Source organism: Orcinus orca, chromosome 16 (assembly GCF_937001465.1).
Source record: "Orcinus orca chromosome 16, mOrcOrc1.1, whole genome shotgun sequence".
Lineage (NCBI taxonomy): Eukaryota > Metazoa > Chordata > Mammalia > Artiodactyla > Delphinidae > Orcinus > Orcinus orca.
The window spans coordinates 67,950,131-67,974,938 of NC_064574.1; the positions used below are offsets into that span (position 1 = coordinate 67,950,131).

Sequence of the window (24,808 nt, forward strand, 5' to 3'; positions counted from 1 at the left end):
CTGAGATTCCTCACTAAGATTTATCCGTGGAGGAAAGTGCAAAGCCAGCAAAGAGCAACTTTATTGTTAGTTGGGGTTTCGCTTCAAATCTCGAAGTAGAGCTCATGAGGCCCTTGGGGACTCCTTTTTTCTGTATTAGGTAGGCCTAAGGACAGTTAAAACATACTCAAAACTAATTCTTGGCTCCTATAGGTTAACATATCAGGGAACCCAGAAGGAAATACAAAACCAAGAGGAGAGAGAGAACTTGTCCTAGGGCTTGGAGTGGAGCTGGTCCAGACCATTCATGCCCAACCTTCTTAGGGTGAGGCCACGGCCCCCCATCAGCCTCCTGGGAGAGGGAGAGAAAGAGAAAGATGGTGGTGCAGCTTTTAAAGGCTGTGAAGGCTCCACACACCAAGGCTAGGCCAATCAGTGTCTTGGACTCTGACCAACCAGATAGGTTCTCCGCCTTTGAGGCTGAGTAGGGGAGTGAGAGAAGCCTTGAGCTCCCCCTTCAGGCCAATACCAGTGGTGAACAGGTGTTTCTTTTTAGGCAGATTTGAGACACTCATTTCTCAACTTTAAGGTGAATTCTCAAAGGCCAGGGAAGTGTTTTATGGCACAGAGCACTGGGACTATTTCCAGGAACCAGATGTATTTTCTGCATCTCATTGCCTAAGAAAGGAAACATGGCTGGTTAAGCCATCAACGGGGAGCCTTTAGTTTCCTTTTTTGATTTCCAAAAAATTGTTACTAGGGTAGCACTTCAGTCCTCGAGCAGGACAAGGGGGTCCTGGGGTCCTTCTGCATCCTGAGAGCCCTGCAGGGTCCCACAGCCAGAGCAGAGCTGACCCAGCCTCTAAAACTTGGCGGTTCAGAGCTGTGCAAGGGCCAACACTTCATCTGCCTGACCGCAGAGGCTTGGAATATCATGAAAGAAACTTTGTAGCTCATTAAGAAGATGCAGGCCAGCAAAAGCCTTCAGGGATGGACAGGGTTTTAGGCAGAGGCTTACTGAGACAGAGTTTTCATGCAGCAAAATTCACTTTCTTTACATATAGTAAAATTCACTGCAGTTGATATATAGCACATTCCAGTCAGCCCGTAAAAGTTCCCACATGCTGTCCCTTTGTTGTCAATCCCCTTTCCACCCCCAATCCTTCTTAACCACTGATCTGTTTTCTGTCCCCATAGTTTTGCCTTTTCTAGGATGTCATTTAAGTGGAATCATATAGCGTGTAGCCTTTGATTTAAACAGAATCCAACAGCATGTGTTTGACAGCTTTATCTTACCCAGATTCTTCTGAGATTCATGAATGTTACCTGTTTCAGTAGTTCATTCCTTCTTACTGCTGAGAAGTATTCCATTGTGTGGACGTACCACACTTTGTTTATCCGTTTAATGTTGAATACTTGGTTGGTTCCAGACTTTGGCTATTGTAAGTAAAGTAGCTATAAACTTGCAGGTTTTTCTGTGGATAGATGTATTCCTTCCACACCTAGGAGTGGGACTACTGGGTCATATATTATAAGGGTATGTTTATAAGAAAGTGCCACACAGTTTTCCAAAGAGGTGCTACCACTTTGCATTCTCCCCAGTGTTGTAGGAGAGTTCCAACAGTGTTCTCTCCACATCAGCACTTGGTGTCGTCAGTATCAATTTTCTAAAATTGTAGCCATTCTGGAAGATATAAGGATTATTTTTAAATTTTGTAAATAACAGTTTCCTAAGGAGAAATGCTCATCATTTTAATAGCACATAAAATAATTTCTTATTCTGTCCATTTATTTGCTCACTTGTTCATTTCCTGTCTCTATTAGAATATGTTTTTAAAAGGCACCTGCATCAATAAATAAATGTGAATGGATGAATGAATGAATGAGTGAATGAATTAGGGGATGGGTAGCATATAGCAAAGGCTAGAACATCAGATCAGCCCTGGGTTGGAACCTAGGGCCCATGATTTTAACTTTTCTCTTTCACAGAGAAGGCAGCTTTCAGGCTGGGATGGGAAAGAGAAGAAGGAACTTTTTGGTTAGAGTAGCTCTTGAAGGAGAAAGACATCATGCAGAGCCAGAGAGTCATGAAGGGCATGGCATATTTGGGAGTATGAGCAAGTCCTGTGTACTGAAAACACAGTGTGTGTTTGGGGGCATAGCTGGGATCACATGGGGGATCTAGTAATAATAATGCAAAAGCTTATACTCCTTACTGTGTGCCAGGCTGTTCTAAGATCTCTACATAGGTTAATTCGTTTATTCTTCCCAATGGTCATATAGCTTATATCATTCTCTCCATCCTACAGACAAGGAAAATGAAGCACAAAGAAATTAAATAACTTGCCCCAAATTATGCATCAAAGAAGAGCCCAGGCAGTTTGGACCTTTAACTGCTGCATTACATTGCCAGGTTAGGAAGGGCATGTTAGTTAGTTAAGGAATGGTGTAAGCTGCTGTAACAAATAGCCCCCAAATATAGTGACTTGAACAAGACAGAAGGTAGGTTTTCTCTCAGATGTCTGTCCAAAAATACAAAGTCCAGGGCTGGTGGGTCGAGTTTGGGTCCAAGGTGGTCACTTCCACTTCTCACCATCTTCCAGACAATGGGAAGGGAAAAAGGGGCCCTGGAGGCTGCACACCTTCCTTTTAAAGGAATGACTGAAACACGTACATCCCATTGGCCAGAACTCAATCACATGGACACACCAAGCTGCAAGGGAGACTGGGAAATGTGGTCTATAGTTGGGCAGCCACGGTCTCTGCTAAGACTCAAGGGTTCTGTTATTGAAAGGAAGAATGGGTATTGGTGGAAAGCCAGTAGTCTCTGCCACAACCTGTAGACTATTCATTGGACTTTGAACTCTGTCCCGTAGATGATGAGGTCCTGTTGGGGAGGTTTCATGCCCAGACTTGGGTTTTAGATCATCCAGAAGTTGCTTGGCTGATAAAGGAGAGAAAAGCAGGAGCAAGGCGACCTGTTTACCTGATCTGTCTGGTGTTTTGTTTGCCATCTGTGGAGTCCTTGCTGCAGATAAGAGTCAGTAGGTTGGGTTCCCAGATGGAGGACTTGCAGGCACAGTGAGTGTGCTGGGGCAGGATGGGAGCCATCAGCTGTCTTAGGCATTCATTCATTCAGTGGTTACTTATCAAGCACCATGTTTGGGCACAGAGCTCCAGTGATGGTCCCAACAAGTATGATGAATGCTGGGGGCCAAGTTCAGTTCTCTAGGAGTTCTCCAGTGATGCACAGTGCAGTGCGAAACTGGGGCATGCCGCACTGATGCCAACCTCTTTTGTTTGTTTCTTTTGACCTTAGGACCCCCGGAGCAAACACAAGTTCAAGATCCACACGTACTCCAGCCCCACGTTTTGTGACCACTGTGGGTCGCTGCTGTATGGACTCATCCACCAGGGGATGAAATGTGACAGTAAGTACGTTTGCTCTCTGGCAGCCTCTGCTGACTGGGCTGCTTCCTCATGGTCTACAAAACATTCTCCCAAGTCCTGGGTGGGCTGGGTACCACTTGTTTGTTGCTGAGTAACAATAACCATTTATAGAGCTCATGATTCTGCAAGGCTGTCCTTTAGGTCTGGGCTGGGCTTACTCATGCCTATGTGGTGGGTTAGCAGGTTGGTGAGGGGCTGTCTGGGCCTGGAGGGCCTCACCCACCTGTCCGCAAGGATGGCTGGCTGTCACCTGGGTGATGGGAATGACGGGGGTTGGGGGGCCACATGTCTTCCGTCCTGAGCAGGCTAGCCTGGGCTTGCTCACACGGAGGTCCCAAGTGCTTTAAGAGGGCAAGTCCCACTGATCAAAGCAAGTCATATGGCAAGGTTCACAGTCTGTGTGGGAGGGGACAGTCCACAGGTGTGGACACAGGGAGGCGTGGTCAAATCGGGGCCATTCCTGCAGCCACGCACACAGCTGTTGCCAGCACCGATATGCGGGGCTGATGCCTTTCTCTGCAGAGAGAAAATTTGCCTCCCTTTAGCACCTACAGTTTATGCTAGAAGGGGGTCGGGCATGTGATTCTCTGACCAGGCTGGGGTGGGAAGAGGCAGGAGGGGGCAGGACTTCTCTTTATTAAGTGAAGGACTGAATGGCCCGAGGGGTGGGGGAGCCAGCAGGCTTTGAGAGCTGCAGCTGCAAAGGGGACGGGGTGGAGATGGGGGGCTCAGTGCTGCTGGCTCCCAGAGGCCTGTTGACCCCTGCATGTTGAGCAGTCATGAGGCCGGACTGTCCCTGTCACAGGGGTCCTGAGGCCCAGAGGACAGAGAGAGAAACTCTCAGGGGCAGAGAGCGACAGAGAGGAGTATGGGTGTGGATGGGGAGGAAGGGGGCAAGAGACAGAGAGAAACACACAATCACAGACAGGGACGGATTCAGGGGGCAAATGACACGTGCGCCCAGGTGTAGGGAGCGATGGGTGAGGCTACAGAGGGGCCCAGCTAGAGAGAGACTCAAGCAGGAGGGACAGACAGACGAACCAACAGACACAATGATTGGAAGTGACACAGAGAGAGATGCCCTCAGTCAGGCTCCTGCAGAGATACTGAGATGGAGAGAGAGCAGAGACAGGCAGAAACACACACATGGAGAGACACAGAAAGAGGTGGAGACAAAGAGGTGTGACACAGGCCCAGAGCATGAAACAGACCTATTCACAGATGCAGCCGAGGCAGCGAGAGACACATGCTGAAGCAGAGGAGCAGAGACCAGGAAAGAGACGTACACCCATATGGGTACCGAGAGGCAGACAGAAACAAACAGGGCAAGAGCCACAGAGACACGCGTGGTGAATGGGGGTCCCAGGTAGACGCATAACAGAGGCGGGGAGAGAGCGGCGCAGCTGCCTTCTGCCTGTGGGACACTGATTCCTCTTAGCGCACGTGGGGCCCCAGGTGGGCCTCAAGGACAGAGAGGGGTGGGTGGGAGGCAGCTTGGGCTGACGCAGAGCCCTGAACGTGGGCGCTCAGGTTCCAGGGGGCTCTCCCTTCCTCCCCACCATCCTTTTCTCCCCACGATTCATTTCCAGTTTTGGAATCTGCCTGCTGCCTCCTGGAGCTTGGGCGGGCTGAGAAGGGGGTGTCCTGAGCACCCCCTGCCCCTGGGGATGCCGTGCCCCCAGTTCCCCAGGGAATCTCCTGAAATGCAGGCCCCGTGGGGTGATCTAGACTCTCCTCCTGGCTTCTCAAACTGGAACGAGGGTCCCCTAGAGAGCACTGGACTCCAGGCACACCTCCCTGGAGCAGCCGTGGGACTTAGGGGAAACCAGCCACCCACTGAAGGAAGCACAGATGTACTACAGGATTGTGGGAAGGGAGCCTGTATTTATCGTATCACGTAAGAGACCTGAAGGTCCCATTCAGTTCGCAGACCTATTCCGTTCGTCTTACCCTGCGTCTAATCCTTTTTCTTGCAGTTAGTTTCGGTGGATACTGTGCAGGCTTTGCTCAGGTCCCAAGATGATGCCCCTCCCAGGGGGTGGTTCCTGGCAGGTGCAAGGGTGCAGAGGCCTGTTCCTCTTGTATCCATTTGGGAAACTCTGAAGGGTCCCTGGAGGTCCAGAGCTCTCTTTACTGTCAGCCTCAGTGCATCCTCGTGGGCGAGCTCCTCCCTCCCAGGAGCCCTTGCGGTAAACCTGCTGGCTCACAACTCCCATTCTCAGACTCTTTCCACGGAAACCAACCTATGGGGCCGTCAATATTTAAAAATCGGGAGATGTCACATACAAGTCAGGATTCCTGCTTAATCTTGAAAAATGGGGCGATCTCAGCAATTTGGGGCATGCACCCTGCATGGCTGCTCCTGGGTGGGGACACTGCGCTCCCTGGCCGGTCAGGTCCCGCCGCACCCGCAGCTTCTCTCGCTGCGTTACCTGCTGCCCGTGCCACTGAGCTTGGTGCCTCTGGCTTCAGAGCCGTCGGGGGTGCGCGAGGTGCCTCAGCCTTTCGGGAGGACGGACATGTTCCTCCTCCTTTGTCCATCAGGGCCTGAAGTGGGGGGCGGGGGCCGCGGGAGAGTTGGAGAAGCCCTTCTGATGAGACCCGGGCAGGGCGGGCACGGCTGGCTGGTCTCCGCCAGCTTCGGAGGGAAGGAGGGGAACAGGAGGGGTCCAGCCTGGACCAGCCTGAGCCGCGCACCCTCCCTCTGTCCCCGCAGCCTGCATGATGAACGTCCACAAGCGCTGCGTGATGAACGTCCCCAGCCTCTGCGGCACAGACCACACGGAGCGCCGCGGCCGCATCTACATCCAGGCCCACATCGAGAGGGAGGTCCTTATCGTTGTCGGTAGGTGGCGCTGGGCTCCTGCTCCGGTTCCGCTAGGTTCGGACCTGGCTGGACCGCTGAGTTAGGGGAGGGGAGGTTGGTGGAGGGATGGGCGGTGCAGGGGCGGGGCGAGAGGTGCGGTGACACACTGCCTTCCTCCCCTCTCCCTCCACCGCCGGCCCCCATTACAGCCCATCCCCGCTGTAGGCATCCTTAGAGACTGCATCCCCGCAGGGTGGAGCTCTCAGCACCTCCGGTGCGCTGGAGCTTAGAGCTGGGACACCAGCAGTACATTACTTTTCTCGAAGACCTCAGAGGAGCCAGTAGAGCAGACAAAATGCTGAACACCTTAATTTTATGGCACTGTGCGTCCCTGGGCGCTTTCCATGTATTTGAAGTATTTCTTTCTTAAACCTGACGGCGGCCTCACTGGTCCCTGTTCTGTTATTCTCCCTATTTTTCGCACTTCTGAAAAGCTTCATAGTAATAAGAAAGAGGGATAATACAGCCTCTTATGAGAAGTGCAGCATGGTGTCTGTCCCTCCTAATGGAGCGTTCACAACATGCTTGGCTCTGACATGGGCAGCGCAGACAAAATGGAAACCTGGCTGTGCTGGATGGGTAACTGCTCAGACATAAAGCTACGGTCAATGCGGCACTGAACTGGACCAGAATGGGACCAAAACTTTGTTTTTTTAAATTTATCTTATTTTATTATTATTATTTTATTTTTTATATATTTTTTGGCCACGCCGTGCGGCACGTGGGATCCTAGTTCCCTGACCGGGGACCAAACCCTCACCCCCTGCATTGGAAGCACGGAGTCTCAATCCCTGGACCGCCAGGGAAGTTCCCAGAATGGGACTAGAACTTTGAAGGAATTCTCCCCCAGAGGCTTGTGTCAAACTTCTTAGAATTTACAATTTGTTAATTTAAACAAGGTGTTTTGACTTGATATCTTAGGAACTTGATCATAGAAGGGATTGATTTTGCAAAAATTGGTCTGAGGCCCTGGAATGGTTCAGCAGCTCTGAAGCACTGAGCCTACACCACATAAAAGTTGAAAGATAGCCCTGTAAAATGTAATCCCTGTTTTAAACTGAGGTTCATGACACCCAGTGGGCTCTTATGGAACGTGTATTCTGTTGAATTGTTTTTTCCTCTGAAAGGAAGGCAATGGCTGACATGGCTTCTTCCCAGTGAAATGCTTGAGGGTCCCCCAAGGAGGAAAAGCCTCACGAAAAGCTGGTTTCCCCACTGTCTAAGCTTCCTGGGCTGGAGGGGCAAAAATGAGACCCTGCTGCCCTCTACTGTTATTCTCTAGGAACTACACTGGCTCAGATGTTACTAGGGCCAGCCAACCTTCAATGCACAGCGCTCAAAACCAAACGACAGCATAATGCTCTCAAGGTCCATCCATTGTTCCCACCCCAAAAAAGAAATAATTATTTGAGGTGATAGAGGTGTTAGCTAATGCCAGGGATGTAATCATATGGTAATATACAAATGTATCAAATCAACACATCCGTACACCTTAAACTTACACAGTGTTATATGTCAATGATATTTCAATTAAATAGAAAAGACTTACATGTTATCTCTTTCAATGCTTAAAACAGCGTTGTGAAATACCTATTATACTTGTTTTATGAATGAAGATACTGAGGCTCAGAGAAGTTGTGCTTCTGAGAGCTCACACCATTTGTAATCATCATCGTCATCCAGTCAGCTACATCAAAAGTAGCTAACATTTGAGTTTTTAAGTGTGTTCATCACTCTGCGAAGCACTTATGGCAATATCTTGTTTAAAAATTTTCAGTATCTCTAATGAGCTAAGTAGTATTATCGTTCTATCAGAAAACAGGCTTAGAGAGTCACACACGGCATCACCTAGGTCTGTTCACTATTGTGATATACTAGGTTACTTTTTGGTTTAGTTCCCTGCACTAACTCTCCCCCCAATACCTTATTTATTCCCTCTGTGGTTTAGCTGCATTACCTCTTATGTGTGTTTCCTGGGCACTTTGTTTCACGTGGTACAATACAACGTCTCTTCCAATTCGAGGTCAAAGTCTTCCCCCTCAATCACAGATACACTGTCTTATATCTTGATCACAAGCTGACGATTTCCAGGCAATCCCAATGAGGGTGTGGTATATTTGTTTCCTAGAGCTACTGTAACGAAGTACCACAAACTGGGTGGCTTCAAACAACAGGTATTTATTCAGTCACAGTTCTGGAGGCTGGAGGCTAGAAGTCTGAAATCAAAGTGCCGGCAAGGTTGGTTCCTTCAGGAGGGCTCTGAGGGAGAGTCAGTTCCATGCCTCTCTCTTAGTTTCTGGTAGTTGGGGCTCCTTGGCTTGTGGCTGCGTCCCTCCAATCTCTGCTTCCATCATCACATGGCGTTCTTCCCTGTGTGTGTCGGCATCCAAATTTCCTCTTCTTCTAAGGACTCCAGGCATTGGATCAGGGCCACCCTAATCTGGTATGACCTCATCTTGACTTGGTTACATCTGCAAAGACCTTATCTCCAAACAAGGTCACATTCATATGTATTGGGATTAGGACTTGAACACCTCTTTTAGGGGATACAATTCAACCCATAGCAAGGGGAAGGAAGAAAAGTTAGGACTCCCTTAAAGTTAAGGACAGAATATCTGCATGTTCAGGGTTCTGCTAGCACTAACTGAATAGCTACCAATATACTAAGAGCACTTTGTGGTTTTCCAAGTGTTTTGGTACTGGCTCATCCAATGGAGATAGTGGTGTTGCCAACATACAGAAGGGGAAACTCAGACTCGGTGAGGTTGGACAACTTGCCTGATGTCTCGTGCAGAGCAGGATGAGCCCCTGGGCCTCCTGTCTGCAGGTCACTGTGCCCTGCTATTGCCTCCTCACCGTTCCAGGCACGGTCAGTACCTGGTGTGGGATCGTTGATTGACTGATGATAGAAGAAGCTGATGCTTTGACTGCAGTCCTCTAAACACAGAGCTGAGATGGAGATTTTTGTTCAAGTGATTTACTGGGGCTGCTCATAAGATAAGGAGTGAGGATAGAGCAGGGAAAAGCTGAGTGAGAGTGTGGTCTCCATTGAAGACCAGCTATAGCTGGATCCCATGGAGTCCTGGACCACAGATTATAGCACAGGGTCAGTCCCTCCTCGAGGCAAGAGGGCTGTTCTGTTAGGGTCAGACACTGCTATGGGCTGAATTGTGTCCCCTTAAAATTCACATGTGGAAGCCCTAACCCAATGAAATGGTGTTTGGGGGTGGGGCCTTTGGGAGATAATTAGAGTTAGATGAAGGTGGGGTTCTTATGATGGGCTTGGTGGCTTTATGGCCGCATGAGGGCACAGCAAGAAGGTGGCCACCTGCAGGCCAGGAAGAGGGCTCTCACCAGGAACCGAATTGGCCTGCACCTTGATATTGGACTTCCTGCCTCCAGAGCTGTGAGAAATAAACATCTGTTGTTTAAGTAACCCAGTCTGAGGTATTTTATTTCCGCAGCCTGGGCTGGCTAAGACGGTCAGTCTTTGCTCCAGGCTACTGGGATTGAAAGTGGGACGGTACCTCCCAGAATCCATGGCTTCTGTGAGACTGAGGGCAGCTATCTGGACATGGGGCAACTGTGAGCCATTAACAGCCAACACTCACGGTAGCCGGGAGCTGGGGGCCTTGGCCCGAGTGGAGGGGAGCTGGCAGGGTCTGGGTCTCCTGGGTATACTCTGATCTCCCAAGCATCCTTCTGGTTTCATTGTTGGGACTCCAGGCCCTCCTCCTTGATCTCAGCCAGACAGATCAGAGAGAAGAGAGCCCTTCCCAGCAGTGTGAGGCCAAACGTGACCTGTGGTGTTGAATCGCCCCACTTCACTCAGACCTAGAGGCACGTCCAGTGTTGGTACTTGCCACATGCTCTTTGAAATCCCACCATCTCCAGAGGCACCAGGCTACCGGTGCTTCTGAAAGATCTGAAGGTTTCCTCATCTCTGGCTCATGAAATCCTGGCTTTATATCTGCTGTCAGGAGTCTTGCAGGTCAAACTCAGAAGGGAAATCCAATCAGTTCTCTTTCTTTAAAAAGCTCATCACAGGTTTCTCATTGCCCTTAGGACAGACTAACTGTGACATGGTAATCTCATTATCTATTCTCTGTCTCCTTGCTTTTCTTTAATCCTTCATCCCCTCCAGGCTGCCACCCACCATAGGACATCTGCATACTCTCTTCCTTCCATCTGGAGTGTTTGCCCTTTTGTCTTCTTTCAGCAGTTTACTCTTCCTCTTCCTGTAGGTCTCAGCTCATTCTTACAATCAGGGAAGCTTCCCTGGACCTCCCTTTGTTGTAGACATTCATGGTATCCTGAACTTGAACTTGTGTCAGTTGTGGTTTTATGTTGGGTTGATTAGTGTCTGCATCTCCCTCTGGGCTTTAAGCTCGGTGAGGGTAGGGCTGTGTCTGTCTTGACTCACCACTGTATCCCAGCACCTAGTGTGATGACATCACTAAATATTTGTGGAATCAGTGGATATATGTGTGAAGGAGATGCCACTAGAGGATCCTGATGGATACCAGAACTCACAGATGATCCCCAAATCAGTGCCTTCCACAGTGAGGAGCTAAAGTTCAGCAGATAATCCAATTCACACCATCATCCTTAAAGAAGGAGACCATGCAGAAAATTCCAAGGACCAGGTCCAAGGTCAACAGCAGGTATTACTGAGACTGGGACTCACCCTTTGGAGCCATAACTACCCTCATTCCCTGGATAATGTAGAAAAGACACAGAACAGTGGGACTTGTAGAATCACAGGAAATCATGTGGACATCATGATGCCCTGTGTTACCGTGGAGGGGAGGCAGTACAATCAGAAGCCCTGATCAAAGTTGTAAAATGCTCCTGGAGGTTATGAAGCCCATGTCCTTGTATATAAAATACCCCTTTTCAATTCAGTATCTCCCTATTAACATAGCAACTAATATCCCATTATTAACATTTCCATCTACATTGCAGCAGTCTGCAAATCCTTAACCATATCCATAGTTCTATCTCACAAAAACTGGGGCTGTTCTTAAAAATAGCAGAGGAGCAATGTTTTGAATGTTTCTCTTTGGGACACCCATTCGGTGTTCTTACAATATATTATGTTGTACACAACCTCCTCAGACTGAAGCATCTCCCAGAAAGACTGAGGAACTCCCAATACTTTGTATTTAAATCCTTCCCAAGATCTGACATCCACACATCAAAAGAAGAGCACCAGAGGAACATAAATCCTTGACGGGCTATTGGGAAAGGCTGAGGATTGCATCCACCTGTACACTAGGTTCCAAAAGAAGTTTTAAAAGCATTCTTAGGAGAAAGGAAACTGATGTTGAAGGCTCAAAGAAGCCCCTCTTGTTATGTAAAGAAGTGTTTCAAGGTAGAAAAGGTTCTGCCCATCACGGAGACCCTAACAAGGGGGGAAGAGTTCAAGGAAACCAACGAGGGCCCTTCTACTTGGGTATCTTCCTTCCATGACCAATAGGGCAGGACAAGACCAGAAGAGCAGAGGGCAGGCCCAGGTATGGTGTACCTGAGGGGTGAGGTGGGAGGTGGGGGTAGTTTGGTGTTTAGGCGTTTACAGTGTGAGAAAGGTGGCACGTTATAGGTAGGAAGGTGAGATGGGCTCAGTAAGCACAGATGTTCATTCATTCATTCATTCATTCAGGAAGGGCCTGACTACCAGGTTGTATCCATTGACAAATGAGATCTCATCTTTGCCCTCGGGGAGCTCACAGCTTAGTGGGAGAGATAGACATAGATAATTATATTGCAATGTGGCAGATGGTGAGATGGTACCATGGGAACCCTCAGAGGGGCACCTGAAGCTTCCTGAAGGAAGCCATGGCAGAGTTGAGTCTGTAAGATGTATAGGAGTTATCTGGGTGGAGCGAGCTTTGTGTCAGGGTACATAAGAAAGCATCCGCTCTGTTTATTGAGTTCTTATTACACACCAGGAGCTTTACACAGATCAACTCATTAATCTTCAGAACAATCCCCTGTCGTAGGTATTATTATCATCCCCATTTTACCTGTGAGGAAACTGAGGCACAGAGTTGGTTAACTAACTTTCCCAGAATTGCACAGTAAGTGCTGAGTCTCGTATCTAAGTCCAGGCAGTTCAGCTCGATGGCCCTCAGTCTCACCATGATGCTGCATTCCAGGCAGAGGGAAAATGGTGCACAAAAGCCTGGAGGCTGGAAAAATGGCAGGGGTTGAGGGAGGCTGTTAGCTGTTGAGTGTGACTTCCCTTCCCTACGTTCTAGTTATAAGCTCCTGTAGAATCTATTCGCTCACTCTGCCAATCATTCACTTATTCATTCAACAACAGGTATTGAATTTCCATTGTTTGTCAGGCATGTTCTAGACCATTGGGATACAACAGGGGGCAAGACAAATCTCTTTTCCTGGACAAACATCACAACCTAGGGTCTTGGCAATTCCCTAGGACTCTTGGAATTTTTTCTCATCTTTCTTCCTTTTGTTTGCCATGGAGAATTTCCTTCTTGTCAGGTTACATTCACTGCCCTTCGAGTTTTTTTTCAGACACGCTCTGTCCATTTCCTCTTTAAAACCTCAGAGGTTTGGGAATTTGGGACACAGAGCCAGAGTGACCTGAAGGCTATTTCTGCTTTTTGGCCTGTCACATCCTTCCCCGAGCTATAGCTCTCTGATTTTTTTTTTTTTTTTAACATCTTTACTGGGGTATAATTGCTAAGCTCTCTGATTTAAGGGGAAAGGGAAGGAGGGAAGAAAAAGGAAGTGTAATGAAGAAAAACCCAGACGGATTAATATCTCAAAATACTACCCAGCCATGCATCAGTTGCAGGGATATAAAATGACCACAAGCTATCCAGCAATACCACTCCTGGGTGTATATCAGGGCAAAACTATAATTCAAAAAGATAATCAACAATACTTCAATTTAAAAAAAAAAAAGACAAGCTAGGCCACTAGGGTCCACTAGGGGGCAGGCTTTGCATTGAAAGCCATTCCTCCCCCGAAAATCTTTTGTTTTTTTAAAAATTTTTTTATTGGAGTATAGTCGATTTACAATGTTTTGTTAGTTTCTGCTGTACAGCATAGTGAATCAGTTATGCATATACATATATCTGCTTTTTAAGATTCTTTTCTCATGTAGGTCATTACGGAGTATTCTCTGTACTCTACTGTAGGTCCTTATTAGTTATCTATTTTATATATAAGAATCTCTTTCACGAGATGCGCAGATCTTGCAGAACAAAGTGAAACCACAACACCATCGCTGTCCGTAATGGAAGGTATCACAGCAACAGTTATCCCCTTCTCCCCCCGTTAAACAGGTGAGTCACAGGGGCTCAGAAAAAGGAATAACTTCTCAAGGCCACACATCCTGGAGTGGGGATAGGGCCCAGTTCTTGTGGATTTCCCACTCCTTTATTATACTACTGGTTAGTATTTTTCCCCCAACATTTTATTATGAAAAATGTCCAGCATACAGCAAAGTGGAAAGAATTTTACAGTGAATAATCGTTTATCTGCCACCTAGATCCTGCCATTAACATTTGCTTAATCGCGTGTCCATCCATCTTGCTCTCCATCCATCAGTTTGTCTTATTTTTGACACATTTCAAAGTAGGTTGAAGACATCAATTCAGTTACCCCGAAACACTTCAGCCTGCACATCATCAACAAGAATTCAAAACGTATTTACAATTTCTTTAAACTTGTGAGGTAAAATTTACATACCATGAAATGCACACATCTTCAGTGTACAATGGCTAAGTTTTGACAGGTGTATTACCCTATCTCCTATCACGTTAACCCTCTCACTGTTGTGGCCTCTCCCATTGCGGAGCACAGGCTCCGGACGCGCAGGCTCAGCGGCCATGGCTCACGGGCCCAGCCGCTCCGCGGCATGTGGGATCTTCCCGGACCGGGGCACGAACCCGTGTCCCCTGCATCGGCAGGTGGACTCTCAACCACTGCGCCACCAGGAGAGCCCAACCCTCTTTTTCTGATGTCACAGCTGCCGTTGAGGATCTGGTGAAAGCTGTGAACACCATTCTCAGAGCAATCCCCTTGTATGCCGACACGCATGCCCCGCACCTCCGCGGACTCTGGGAATTAGGGCGCCAGGGAACCTAAGATCTTTTAGATTATATTACACTTGATAGTAGTTAAATTTGGGGGGGGGGTAAATTGTAATGCAGTAAAATAGATTTGTTCAAACCACTTCATGTGTACTCACTGGAGAGCACATCCCCTTAAACTTAGCAAGGCACCCATGTTATTTTGCTTCTCTTTAGTGTTTTTGTAATGAAGTTGAGTTAAATCCTATCTCTACCTATGGAACTCTAACCATCTTTCTCAATGCATTATAGATAGTTGTCTGCACACCGCTGAGGCCAGGGCAAGAATCCGCTGCCCACCCTTCACGGGAAGCCTTTTGACTTGGGAGGTGGTAGTTGGTGTGTGGACACTGAAGGAGGTGGTGTTGACTTGAGAAGATGGAGGGAGCTAAAGTCTTTCTACCCAGGTTTCCTTTTCTTGTTCCCTGAGTGTTTAAGTCTTGTGAGAACTGTCACGCCCAGACCGCTGTCTGAGGCACCCAAACCTCGAGATGTGCTGGGTACGCGGTCATTGTTCCTAAATGCCTGTTGAATGGCACTGGTGGGGGCCCTGCCGGGCCCTGCAGGGCTGTGACTTGTTACCGCCTTTGGGGGAAGTGGTCCGACAATATCTATTAAAAACTATATACATATACACACTTTGACTCTCAAATTTCCCTTTTGGGAATCTATCCTATTGAAATAAATCACTAGCATCAAAGGAAATAACATCCGGAATAAGCATGTTTATTGATGTTTTCTTTGCAGTGGCAAAGAATTGGAATCAGCCTAATTGGGCTAATATCCATTTTATGAGGTATTATGCAGTTGTTGAAAACAGTGAATCAAATTGGGTGTGGGGGCTTCTGTGTACCCTACACAGGTACGTGGGGAGTTCCTTGCCTTTTGGGAGGTCTGAGGTCTTCTGCCAGCGTTCAGTAGGTGTTCTGTAGGAGTTGTTCCACGTGTAGATGTATTTCTGATGTATTTGTGGGGAGGAAGGTGATCTCCACGTCTCACTCCTCTGCCGTCTTGAAGGTCTCTCTCTGTGTGCGCTTTAAAATCCCATACCCCTTGCTGGCGGACAATCTCAGTGAAACAGGATGCGCCTCGTCCACTAGATGGCAGGCTTTACCTGCTCTGCTTCTGCAGGGACGGCCACAGGTGGAGGCTGGGTGGTGTGTGCCTCCCAGCCCACCTTGGCCATGACATTTCGCCTGTCGTGAAGCTTTGGTGTTAGTATCTCAGGGGCCAGAATCCCCTTTTGTCGACCGCCTGAACCTCCCCACGTCCCCTGAAATAGTCCTCACGCAGCACGGAGCCCCTGGCTCGTGGAAAATGACCAGAGCCCTTCTCTGCTGTGCCTTTGTCTCCTGCCGCAGGGGGAGAAGGCACACCTTGCTTTTCAGTCACTAGCTCCACCTGCTTTTCTCACTGACTTGAGGCAAGTCTGTACAGTGTAGTCCAATATACAGGCCAATATAGTCTGAGATCCCAGAGCTTGTGCAAGGGCTTTGGGGTCACGCCTGGGTTCGAATCCTGCTTCCTCTACTTCTTCAGCAAACACTTGTCAGGTGCATCCTGTGTGCCGGGCACCTTACCATCATGAACAAGACCGCGCCTGCTCTTGTGTCCTGTGTTCTTTCTTTCTTTTTTTTTTTTTTTAACATCTTTATTGGAGTATAATTGCTTTACAATGGTGGGTTAGTTTCTGCTTTATAACAAAGTGAATCAGCTATACATATACATATATCATCGCCATATCTCCTCCCTCTTGCGTCTCCCTCCCTCCCTCCCTATCCCACCCCTCTGGGTGGTCACAAAGCACCGAGCTGATCTCCCTGTGCTATGCGGCTGCTTCCCACTAGCTATCTATTTTACGTTTGGTAGTGTCTATATGTCCATGCCTCTCTCTCACTTCATCCCAGTTTACCCTTCCCCCTCCCCATGTCCTCAAGTCCATTCTCTAGTAGGTCTGTGTCTTTATTCTTGTCCTGCCCCTAGGTTCTTCATGACCTTTTTTTTTTTTCTTAGATTACATGTATATGTGTTAGCATACGGTATTTGTTCTTCTCTTTCTGACTTACTTCACTCTGTATGACAGACTCTAGGTCCATCCACCTCACTACAAATAACTCACTTTCATTTCTTTTTATGGCTGAGTAATATTCTATTGTATATATGTGCCACATCTTCTTCATCCATTCATCTGTTGATGGACACTTAGGTTGCTTCCATGTCCTGGCTATTGTAAATAGAGCTGCAATGAACATCTGTGTTCTTTCTGATGATGGGAGACGACCACTGAGCAAACAGAATCCTTTTTTATGTGATAAAGGTTATGAAGGAAATAAAATAAGGCCGAGGGCTAGCACTTTCCTAGTGTTCTCATGTAATCCTATCAATAGCCCTGTGGGAGAGTTACTAATATCACATCCATTTTACAGGTGACGACACTGAGGCACAGAGAGGGAGGTTTATGACTTGCTCCAGTGCCACAGCTCCGAAGGGGTGGAGCTGGGACGTGAACCCATGTTGGTCCCAGAGCACGAGGCTCTCGAACACCACCTCTGTCCCTCCTTGGGGGTGGGGGTAACACCAGCAGCAGCTCCCTTTTCTGAAACACTTCCTGTGTTCCGGCCGTGCCGCGGACGCACAAGCACCACTTCCGCTGTTAGAGTGATTCTCCCCAGGCCACCGAGGAGGAGGTGGGTACAGGGCCCGGCTGCCCTGCGCGGATGGAGACGTTGCTTCCCAGGGCTCCGTTTTCCCAGTACCCCCCGCTCGCCCAGTTTTCTCCTCCAGGAGCGTTCGAGCCAGTATTTGCTGGGCTGCGAGGCTGAGATGATGCCAGTCCTTCAGGTCAGCCTGCCTGTTTGCAGAAAGGCTGGCTTCGTTGGCCACGACCTGCGCAAGAGGCTGGCTGAGTTCCTAGGTTGTGAGAGGTGGACCAATGGGGAAAGCCTTCTCTTCAGACCTCACTGTGGTAGGGCCAGGGGCTCTCCCTTCCTGCTTGGAAGGTAAGGAATACCTGGATGGCTCAGGAGGACAAGGTGAAGGTGGTGGAAGTACCCACCTCAGGGTCATGTGGCTGTGGGAATCCCACAGGCTGTGCGTACAAGCGTTTAGACCACCACCTGGACAGGCTCGGGACGCCATACGTATTTGCTGCTAGTCTGGTCGGCGTGGTTTACCCAACCCTTTCCAAGTTCCCTGGCTGATTTTTGCTGGATTTGCCAAATTTGGAGTTTCCTGTTTAGTGAGCTTTTTATTTCCTCCCAAAGTGGCATGTTTTCAGGACATGGTTTCTTGGGTGAGAAGTCCAGCGTCTTGGAGACTGTAATGGGCAGGCAGAGAGAGGGGTCAGAGGCACCCCGGATAAATGTCAGCTGTTGTTTTCTGTCTTGTTACTACCCTCCTGGGTACCATATGTCCTGGAAAACTTACAACACTTAAGCTGCCTCTTTGATGAGGAAGTGAGGCATTTGAAATGGCCCGAGAGGGGGTACCTGCCCAGCTGAGGAGTTCAGAGGACCTGGTTGCTAAGCCTGCCACTTTAAGACACTGTTCCGCTTATATACGCAGCCAACATGTACTAAGCACTTACTGTGTGCCAGGTGCTTTAAGGGAAGCGTCGCATGTCGTGCTCACCTCCAGCCTTTGAGGTTTCACCCCCATTGTTCAGGTGAAGACGCTGCAGCTTGGAGAGGTTAAGTAATTCATTGAAAGTTGCACAGTCATGAAGCGGCAGATCTACGGTTCAAAGCCGGGCTGATTCCAGAGCCTGTGCACCTAACCTCTACCCCATCCTGTCTCCCTGGGTGCTCAAGTTGGTGGAACTGAGGGCATCCAGAAGGTGAGAGGGAGAGGGATAGAATAGAGTTCATAGCAGTATCTTGAGAAAGCGTTTTCACTTAAAAATAAAAAGGTGTTCAGGTTACACAGGGAAACATCAAGATACAAGGTGGTTTGAGCTTCTGGGAGGAACAGGTCTTCATGGGAAAACCAGCTTCCCACCTGGATGGGTGCTGGGCCTTGCAAGCCTCCCGTATCCTTCAGAGGATCAAAGTCACCAAGCAGACAAAGGAACAAGGGATTTACTGGAGGAATTTGACCTTACACAAGCTTGGAGAAGCTGGGGATGGGAACGGTGTGCTGGGAGATCAGAGGAGGAGCAGTGAGTGGTCCAGGCAGGCAGGGTGCAATTGGTTGGGAATCCAGTAAGCCAGACACGTCGGGCTACCAAAGGGTATATTAATTAACCTCGTGAAGCTTCTGCTAGTGTCATCTCTTGGGTCACCCAGTACAGGTGTGCCGACAGCTTCTTACTCATTTGGAGACCGTTCTTGGGGGTCCCAGAATCCTTCAGTTCCCAGGTGAAGCTGCCCCAACTCCTTCAGCCATTTGCTATCTAATCCCTAAGCCACAAACCACAATTTCAAACACCACATGACAGAGCTGTGTGTCCCCTCACTAACATCAGCGGGTTCTAGAGAGAAGGGACTGTCTCTGGGTGTCCAGCCCTGGTGTGATTAGTGCAGGGGAATAGTGGCCTGGAGTGCAAGAGCTCCATAAAGGAGATGGTTGGAGGCATGGGCTCTGGATTGGCTGCTTTGCTTCTGAAAGATACACTCGCAGCTGATTTTAGTATCTCTAGGAATTGGCCAGCCTTGGGAAGGGCAGGCTTTCTGGGGTCAGCAAGGCCCCAGATGTCAAAGCATCAGAAACACAGAAAGTAAAAAGCTGTGATTAATACATTTAAAACTTTTTATTTAATGGTATTATCAAACTCGTTTAGGTACAGAGTTTAAAAACCCCGTATGCATTGAAGAGCCTCTGATGGAAAGCAGCGTGCCCTCTCCCACCCCCAGTTCCTCTCTTCAGAGTGGTGCTTCTGAGACCAGAATCACCCACAGAGTGTCCTACCCCAGGGATTCTGCTTCAGCAGATCTGGGGTACACCTGAGAATTTGAATTTCTAGCAAGTTCCCAGGAGATGCCGATGTATCATCCCTCCAGGGGACCATGCTCTGAGCACTACTGCCTTGGAGGACACCATTTGAAATTCTTTCTTCTTGTACTTGAGCTCTATGTTTTTGTTTTTTTGTTTTTGCGGTACGCGGGCCTCTCACTGCTGTGGCCTCTCCCGTTGCAGAGCACAGGCTCCGGATGCGCAGGCTCAGCGGCCATGGCTCACGGGCCCAGCCGCTCCGCGGCATGTGGGATCTTCCTGGACCGGGGCACGAACCCGTGTCCCCTGCATCAGCAGGCGGACTCTCAACCACTGCGCTCCCAGGGAAGCCTGAGCTCTATGTTTTAATGACATACTCTGTCACTATTTCACTTCACTGCTTCATGGCTCCAACTTCCTGAGCCGGACTTAGCTCTATGACACCGTCCCTCTGGTGCCCTCCTCCACATACCTGCAGCACAGGTGTACTGCCACTTCTGGTTCTCTCATTCAGCAAAAGGGTCATATTATTGAGCATCTTGTAGGTGTCAGGCACTGACTGCTCATTGAGATTTGCCTGAGAACAAGACAACCCAGCCCTCATGGAGCTTATATTCTAGTGCAAAGGCTCCACAGGCTTTCCCTGTTAAGGACCAGATAGACTTTGCAGCCATATGGTTGCTGTCACAGCTACTCAACATTGCCATTGCAGCATGAAAGTGACCACAGACCATATGTAAATGAATGGGCATGGCTGTGTTCTACTAAAACTTTCTTACAAAAACAGGTGATGGGTTGGATTTGGCCTGCAGGCTGCCGTTGGACCTCTGTTGTAGTGTGTGTGACAGATGAAAGTAGGTAAAGAAGTAGAATATACAGTATGTCAGATGGTAAGTGTTAAGGAGAAATATAAAGCAGAAAAGGAGGATTGGGAGTATGGGCGAGGGGACAGGACTTGCAAATTTAGATAATGGTGGCAGGGAAAGTGTCACTGAGATGGGGACCTTTGAGTAAAGACTTTTGAAGATGAAGGAGGGAGTCATGCAGCTCCCTGGAGGAAGAGCATTCCAGGCAGAGGAACAGTCCGTGCAAAGGCCCTGTGGCATTAGCCTGCTCAACAAGGTTGAGGAAGCAGCAAGGAGGCTCCTGAGTCTGAGTGGAGTGAGCCAAGGTGGGGAGAGCAGGAGAGAAAGACAGAGGTAACGTGAAGGCAGCTGCTGAAGTCTTTGTAATCCCTTGTAAGGAATTTGAGCCACAATAATGGATTCCAGGAGTGTATTGTGGCTCTAGTAGTTCTAATCGTTCTTTGGTATTTGCGGAGATTGGTTCCAGGACCCCTGGTGGACGCCAAAGTCCACCGATGCTCAAATCTCTTAGAGTCGGCTCCCCTCCCCCACCCCGGTGTCTGGAAATACAGACAGCCGATTGTATATTTACAGCTCCATTTCTTGTTTCCTCAGTTATAACTACCTCTTGACTTTCTGTTTTGTAAGAGGTACCAGGCATTGTACCAAGCACTTTTACATGCAATACATCATTTAATTCCTGTGAGACAGAGACTAATATTTTCTCCATTCTGTAGAGGAGGAAACTGAAGCTCAAGAAAGGTTAAGTGACTTGGCTAAGGCCACACAGCTAGTAAGTGCCAGAGCTTGGATTTGAACCCAGGTCTGCCTTTATTAGAGATGTTAGCACCCACATTATCCTGAGAGGCAATGCTGTAATCCTTCAGAGGTACTGGGGGAAACTGTGGGTTTTGGACAATAAAATGGAAAACCTTTGCCAGGGAGAGATGTGTGTGCATCCGTCAAACAAAACAGGAACTATTCTGAGAGAGGGGAAATGTTCTTTTCTGTGGGAACTCTGACCAAATCTCTGACAGCTCATTTATGTGATGCTGGTGTAGTTTGACATTCATAGTACAAGACTTGCATGCAATTAGCCTGAATCGTTCTAACACAGTTTCTTGAAAACATTTGGCATTTTCCCTGTCTGGCCTTGTGCATGATGTAACCATGGCTTTATTTAGTGGGTCATCCGTCCCAGAATAGTGCCATCTACATCTGCCCGCATCACTGTGGTCCGATTGAGGTCTTGTTCTCCTGGAGGGCCGAGACCGTCGTGTGGGCTTGCTTTGTGGACCCCCCTGTTTGTTCATTTGCACGAACATGACGGCAGAGCCTCTTTTCAGCGTGCGACAGTGTAAGCTGGAGTCCTGTTAAGTATGCCATGCAAATGAGATGCAAATGAGGGGACCGCCTTGGCTGGGTGGGGATGTCAGAGCTCTGGGGACTTCTGCCCGCCTCCTCGTCAGCAGGCTGATGAACCTGGCAGTTCCTTTAACAATCATCTTTTTGGCCCACCAAAGGGCTTTTAATGAGGGCAGAAGCTGACTACTCCTGCAACCCCTTCAGATACCTAGTGATTGGAAGCCGGAGAGACTGAGCGCTTTGCACGGGCTGTCAGACTCCGAGTTACCATCAGCTGCCTGCTGGGCTCTGAGAAGGGCTGGGGCAGGAAAGGGAAATGGCGGTAACAGACTGCTGTTGTCTGTTCCTCCTCCCCCTGTGGAGCTGCGTGACGCAGGCTTGGATGGCTGGATTTGGGCTCTCACGCCAGCTTCCGTGGTCCTCGCTGGGTGCCTGCCTCGGCTCAGAACATGGGCCTCCCCGGGGACTTGGAATAAGAGCTAAGAGCCTGCCCGCCAAAGTTGAGGATCAATGACCCTTTGATTTTATTTCTTCTTCCAGTCTAACCCACTGTCTTCGCTTGTAGCTTAAGAAATCCCAATCCAAGCAGCCTTTTGAAGCAAGGAAAGAAAAGTGAACAAAACCGCAAGAAATTAGGAAACAGTGGAGAAAGACACATGGGTATATTCACAAAGAGCCAGTAGACCCAAAGGATGCTCCCTGGTATCTTTCTGCTTATTTCTCCTAGTTTTGCAGGGGCTTGTACAGTGCATTCTCTTGACAAAATCATTACCATCTCTCTAAATATCAAATGCACAAAGCGAGGACCTCCTAAGTGCCAGGCACGGTGCAGAATTCTTTACCTGTATTAGTACACTTATTTAATCCCCGTTCACAGGTGGAGAAACTGAGACCCAGGGAGCTTAACTGACGTGCCCAAGGTCATTTGGCTAGGAGGTGGCAGAACTGACGTTGGATCCCTGAAGTCCTTAACCACTGTGACAAACTGAAGATTTAGGAATTGAAATGGTGACTTCAGCTGAGGGACGAGTGAGCTTTCATTATTTCCCCAGCCTTCCCATCCAGCCTTCCTGTCGTCAGACTGACCTGGGCTGATCACTGTCTCTGCTCATCATTAGCTCAAGAGGCAGCTCCTGGGGCGTGTGGGCTACAGGTTCCCCTAGATGGGGGTGATGGATGGGTAGGCAGATCCTGGGCTTGAAATGCCTTGTCTTCAGATCACTTTAGCAGGGATGCTGCCTGCCAGGTCTCCAGGGAGTGGGTTGTTCACTGAGGCTTGGGGTCTGAAAGTTAATGTGAAAGGCCTGTTTCCATGGCCTCGTTTCAGGAGTTTCTTGGGTCCACGGCACATTGACAGGGGCCAGACTCAACCCTCATCCACGAGCACATGGGATGTGTCTTTCCCCAGCTGTTTATAGCAGATATAAAGGGGGTGATGGTTGCATTGGTGTTCATGGTCAGCACTCAACAGACGTTTGTTAAAAATGAAAATCTGAAGAAGATAGAACCTTGTCAACAATGTCCTATAGCCATGGGGCCACATTTTGGATTGCTCTACCCCTGCCCGTCCCAAACAGGTATACTTTTGAGAAGGGGAGGGACATTGGTGTTCTTTGGTCCTGTTAGATCCTCATCACAACCCTATGAGATAATACCTGTCCCTTTCCTACTATTATTCTGATGTTACAGACGAGGAAAGTGCAGCTCAGAGAGGTGAATTTACTTGCCCAAAGTCCCACAGCTAGTGAGCAGCGGGGCTTGAATTAAAATATAGATGTGACTGATTGTAAACCTAGGCTCTTAATGTGCAGCCTTCCTGGGGAACACAAAGATATTTTCTTTGAGCCTCTCTCCCTCCCTCCCCCCACCCCACTCCCTTCCCTCCTTCCATTGTTCTTTGAGTCTCTCCGGTGTGGGAGGCCATTTGCCAGACACCGAGAGGGCCCTGGGAATGAGTATGACCCCTTCCGCACAGAGTATTTCACAACTTACTAAGAGAGCAAGGGAGAGAGAACCGACTCTCTCAGGGGCCATGGGTGAAGTGATAACCCAGCTTGAAGACAAGTGCTGTGGGAGGTGACTGCTGAGGAGAGAAGTATTCCACCCAGTGGGGCTGGGAAAGGCTGCACAGAGGCAAAGGCAGTGGAGTTCGCTCTGGAGGGGAAGGACTAACCCCTGCTAGGACTCAGCTGGGAGCTTCGTCTGTTTCATACATTGAAAGATGAATAGACACTTTCATGGGCTTTGGCCCTCTGAAATCTACTGTTCACACCCAGCCAGAGGGAGCGTTCTAAAATGTAAATCAGACAGTGCCTTCCCCTACTTAAACTGTTCTAAGGCTTCGCAGAGCTTTCCACTGAAATCCAGACCCCTGGCCCTGCTCCGAGAGCCTGCTGGGGCTGCTTCTCTCTCTGAGCCTCTCCCTCCAACCTCATCTTTTTCCTTTGTCCTCTTGCCGTGATAGCCTCCTCGCTGCTCCCCCAAAAGAGTGTCCTTCCTTCTCGCACCTGCTCTTTCCTCAGTTGGATTGTTCTTCCTTGAGCTCTACATGTGGTGGCCTCCGGTCACCCCTCAGTTGTCCACTCAAATGTTACCTTCTCAGAAAGGGCACCCCAGAGCCTTATCCAAAGAATGAATCCCCTCCCAGTCCCTGTACCCCGTTACCCTGTCTAACACTGTCTTGGTATTTGTCCCGTGTTGTTATTATGTTGTTTATTTGTTTCTTTGCTTCTTACCTGTTTCCCTCCACTGGATGCAGGGAAGAGCCAGTCTTATTTTTCATACCACTGTGTGCTAGCGCCTCGTGTGCAACTGACATGTACAGACGCACAGTGAATGTTTACTGAACAAGTGATTAAACAGGTGGAAAAGTGGGTTAAATGGTGGGCTGTCAGGATGAAGTGACTGCATGCGTGAAGACCCTGGGCCTGAAGGGCCATTGGATTTCTGGGGTGTTGAGACTACAGAGTGTATCTGTGAAGACAAATCGATGCCATATCACAGGAGAATTGTTCACGCATCCTAGGGATTTTGGACGTTATTCGGTAGTTGATGAGCCATTTGGGGTGGTAATTACCTAATCTAGATACCACTGGTGGCAGTTAAAGAGAAGGATCTCAGGAGGATGGATGAGGAGATGCACACTTGAGTTAAGGAAGTGACAACAGAAAGGGACAGATGAGAGTCAGTTGATGTGGAGAGTCAAGGAGAGGATGGAGGAATCAAGGATTCATTGAGATTTGTGGCTCGGGAAGGTGCGTGCATAGCGA

At 48.7% G+C, this 24,808-nt stretch overlaps 1 protein-coding gene across 2 annotated transcripts in view; it reads left to right on the forward strand.

Annotated features, from left to right (window-relative positions):
- Positions 1 to 24,808, forward strand: part of PRKCB (protein kinase C beta) — a 312,263-nt gene that overhangs the window by 162,842 nt on the left and 124,613 nt on the right. For both annotated transcript variants that reach the window (XM_004268583.4, XM_004268584.4), the window contains exons 4-5: positions 3,299 to 3,410; positions 6,146 to 6,274. In XM_004268583.4, coding sequence (XP_004268631.1) covers positions 3,299 to 3,410; positions 6,146 to 6,274 — 241 coding nt within the window. The remainder of the gene's footprint in view (positions 1 to 3,298; positions 3,411 to 6,145; positions 6,275 to 24,808) is intronic.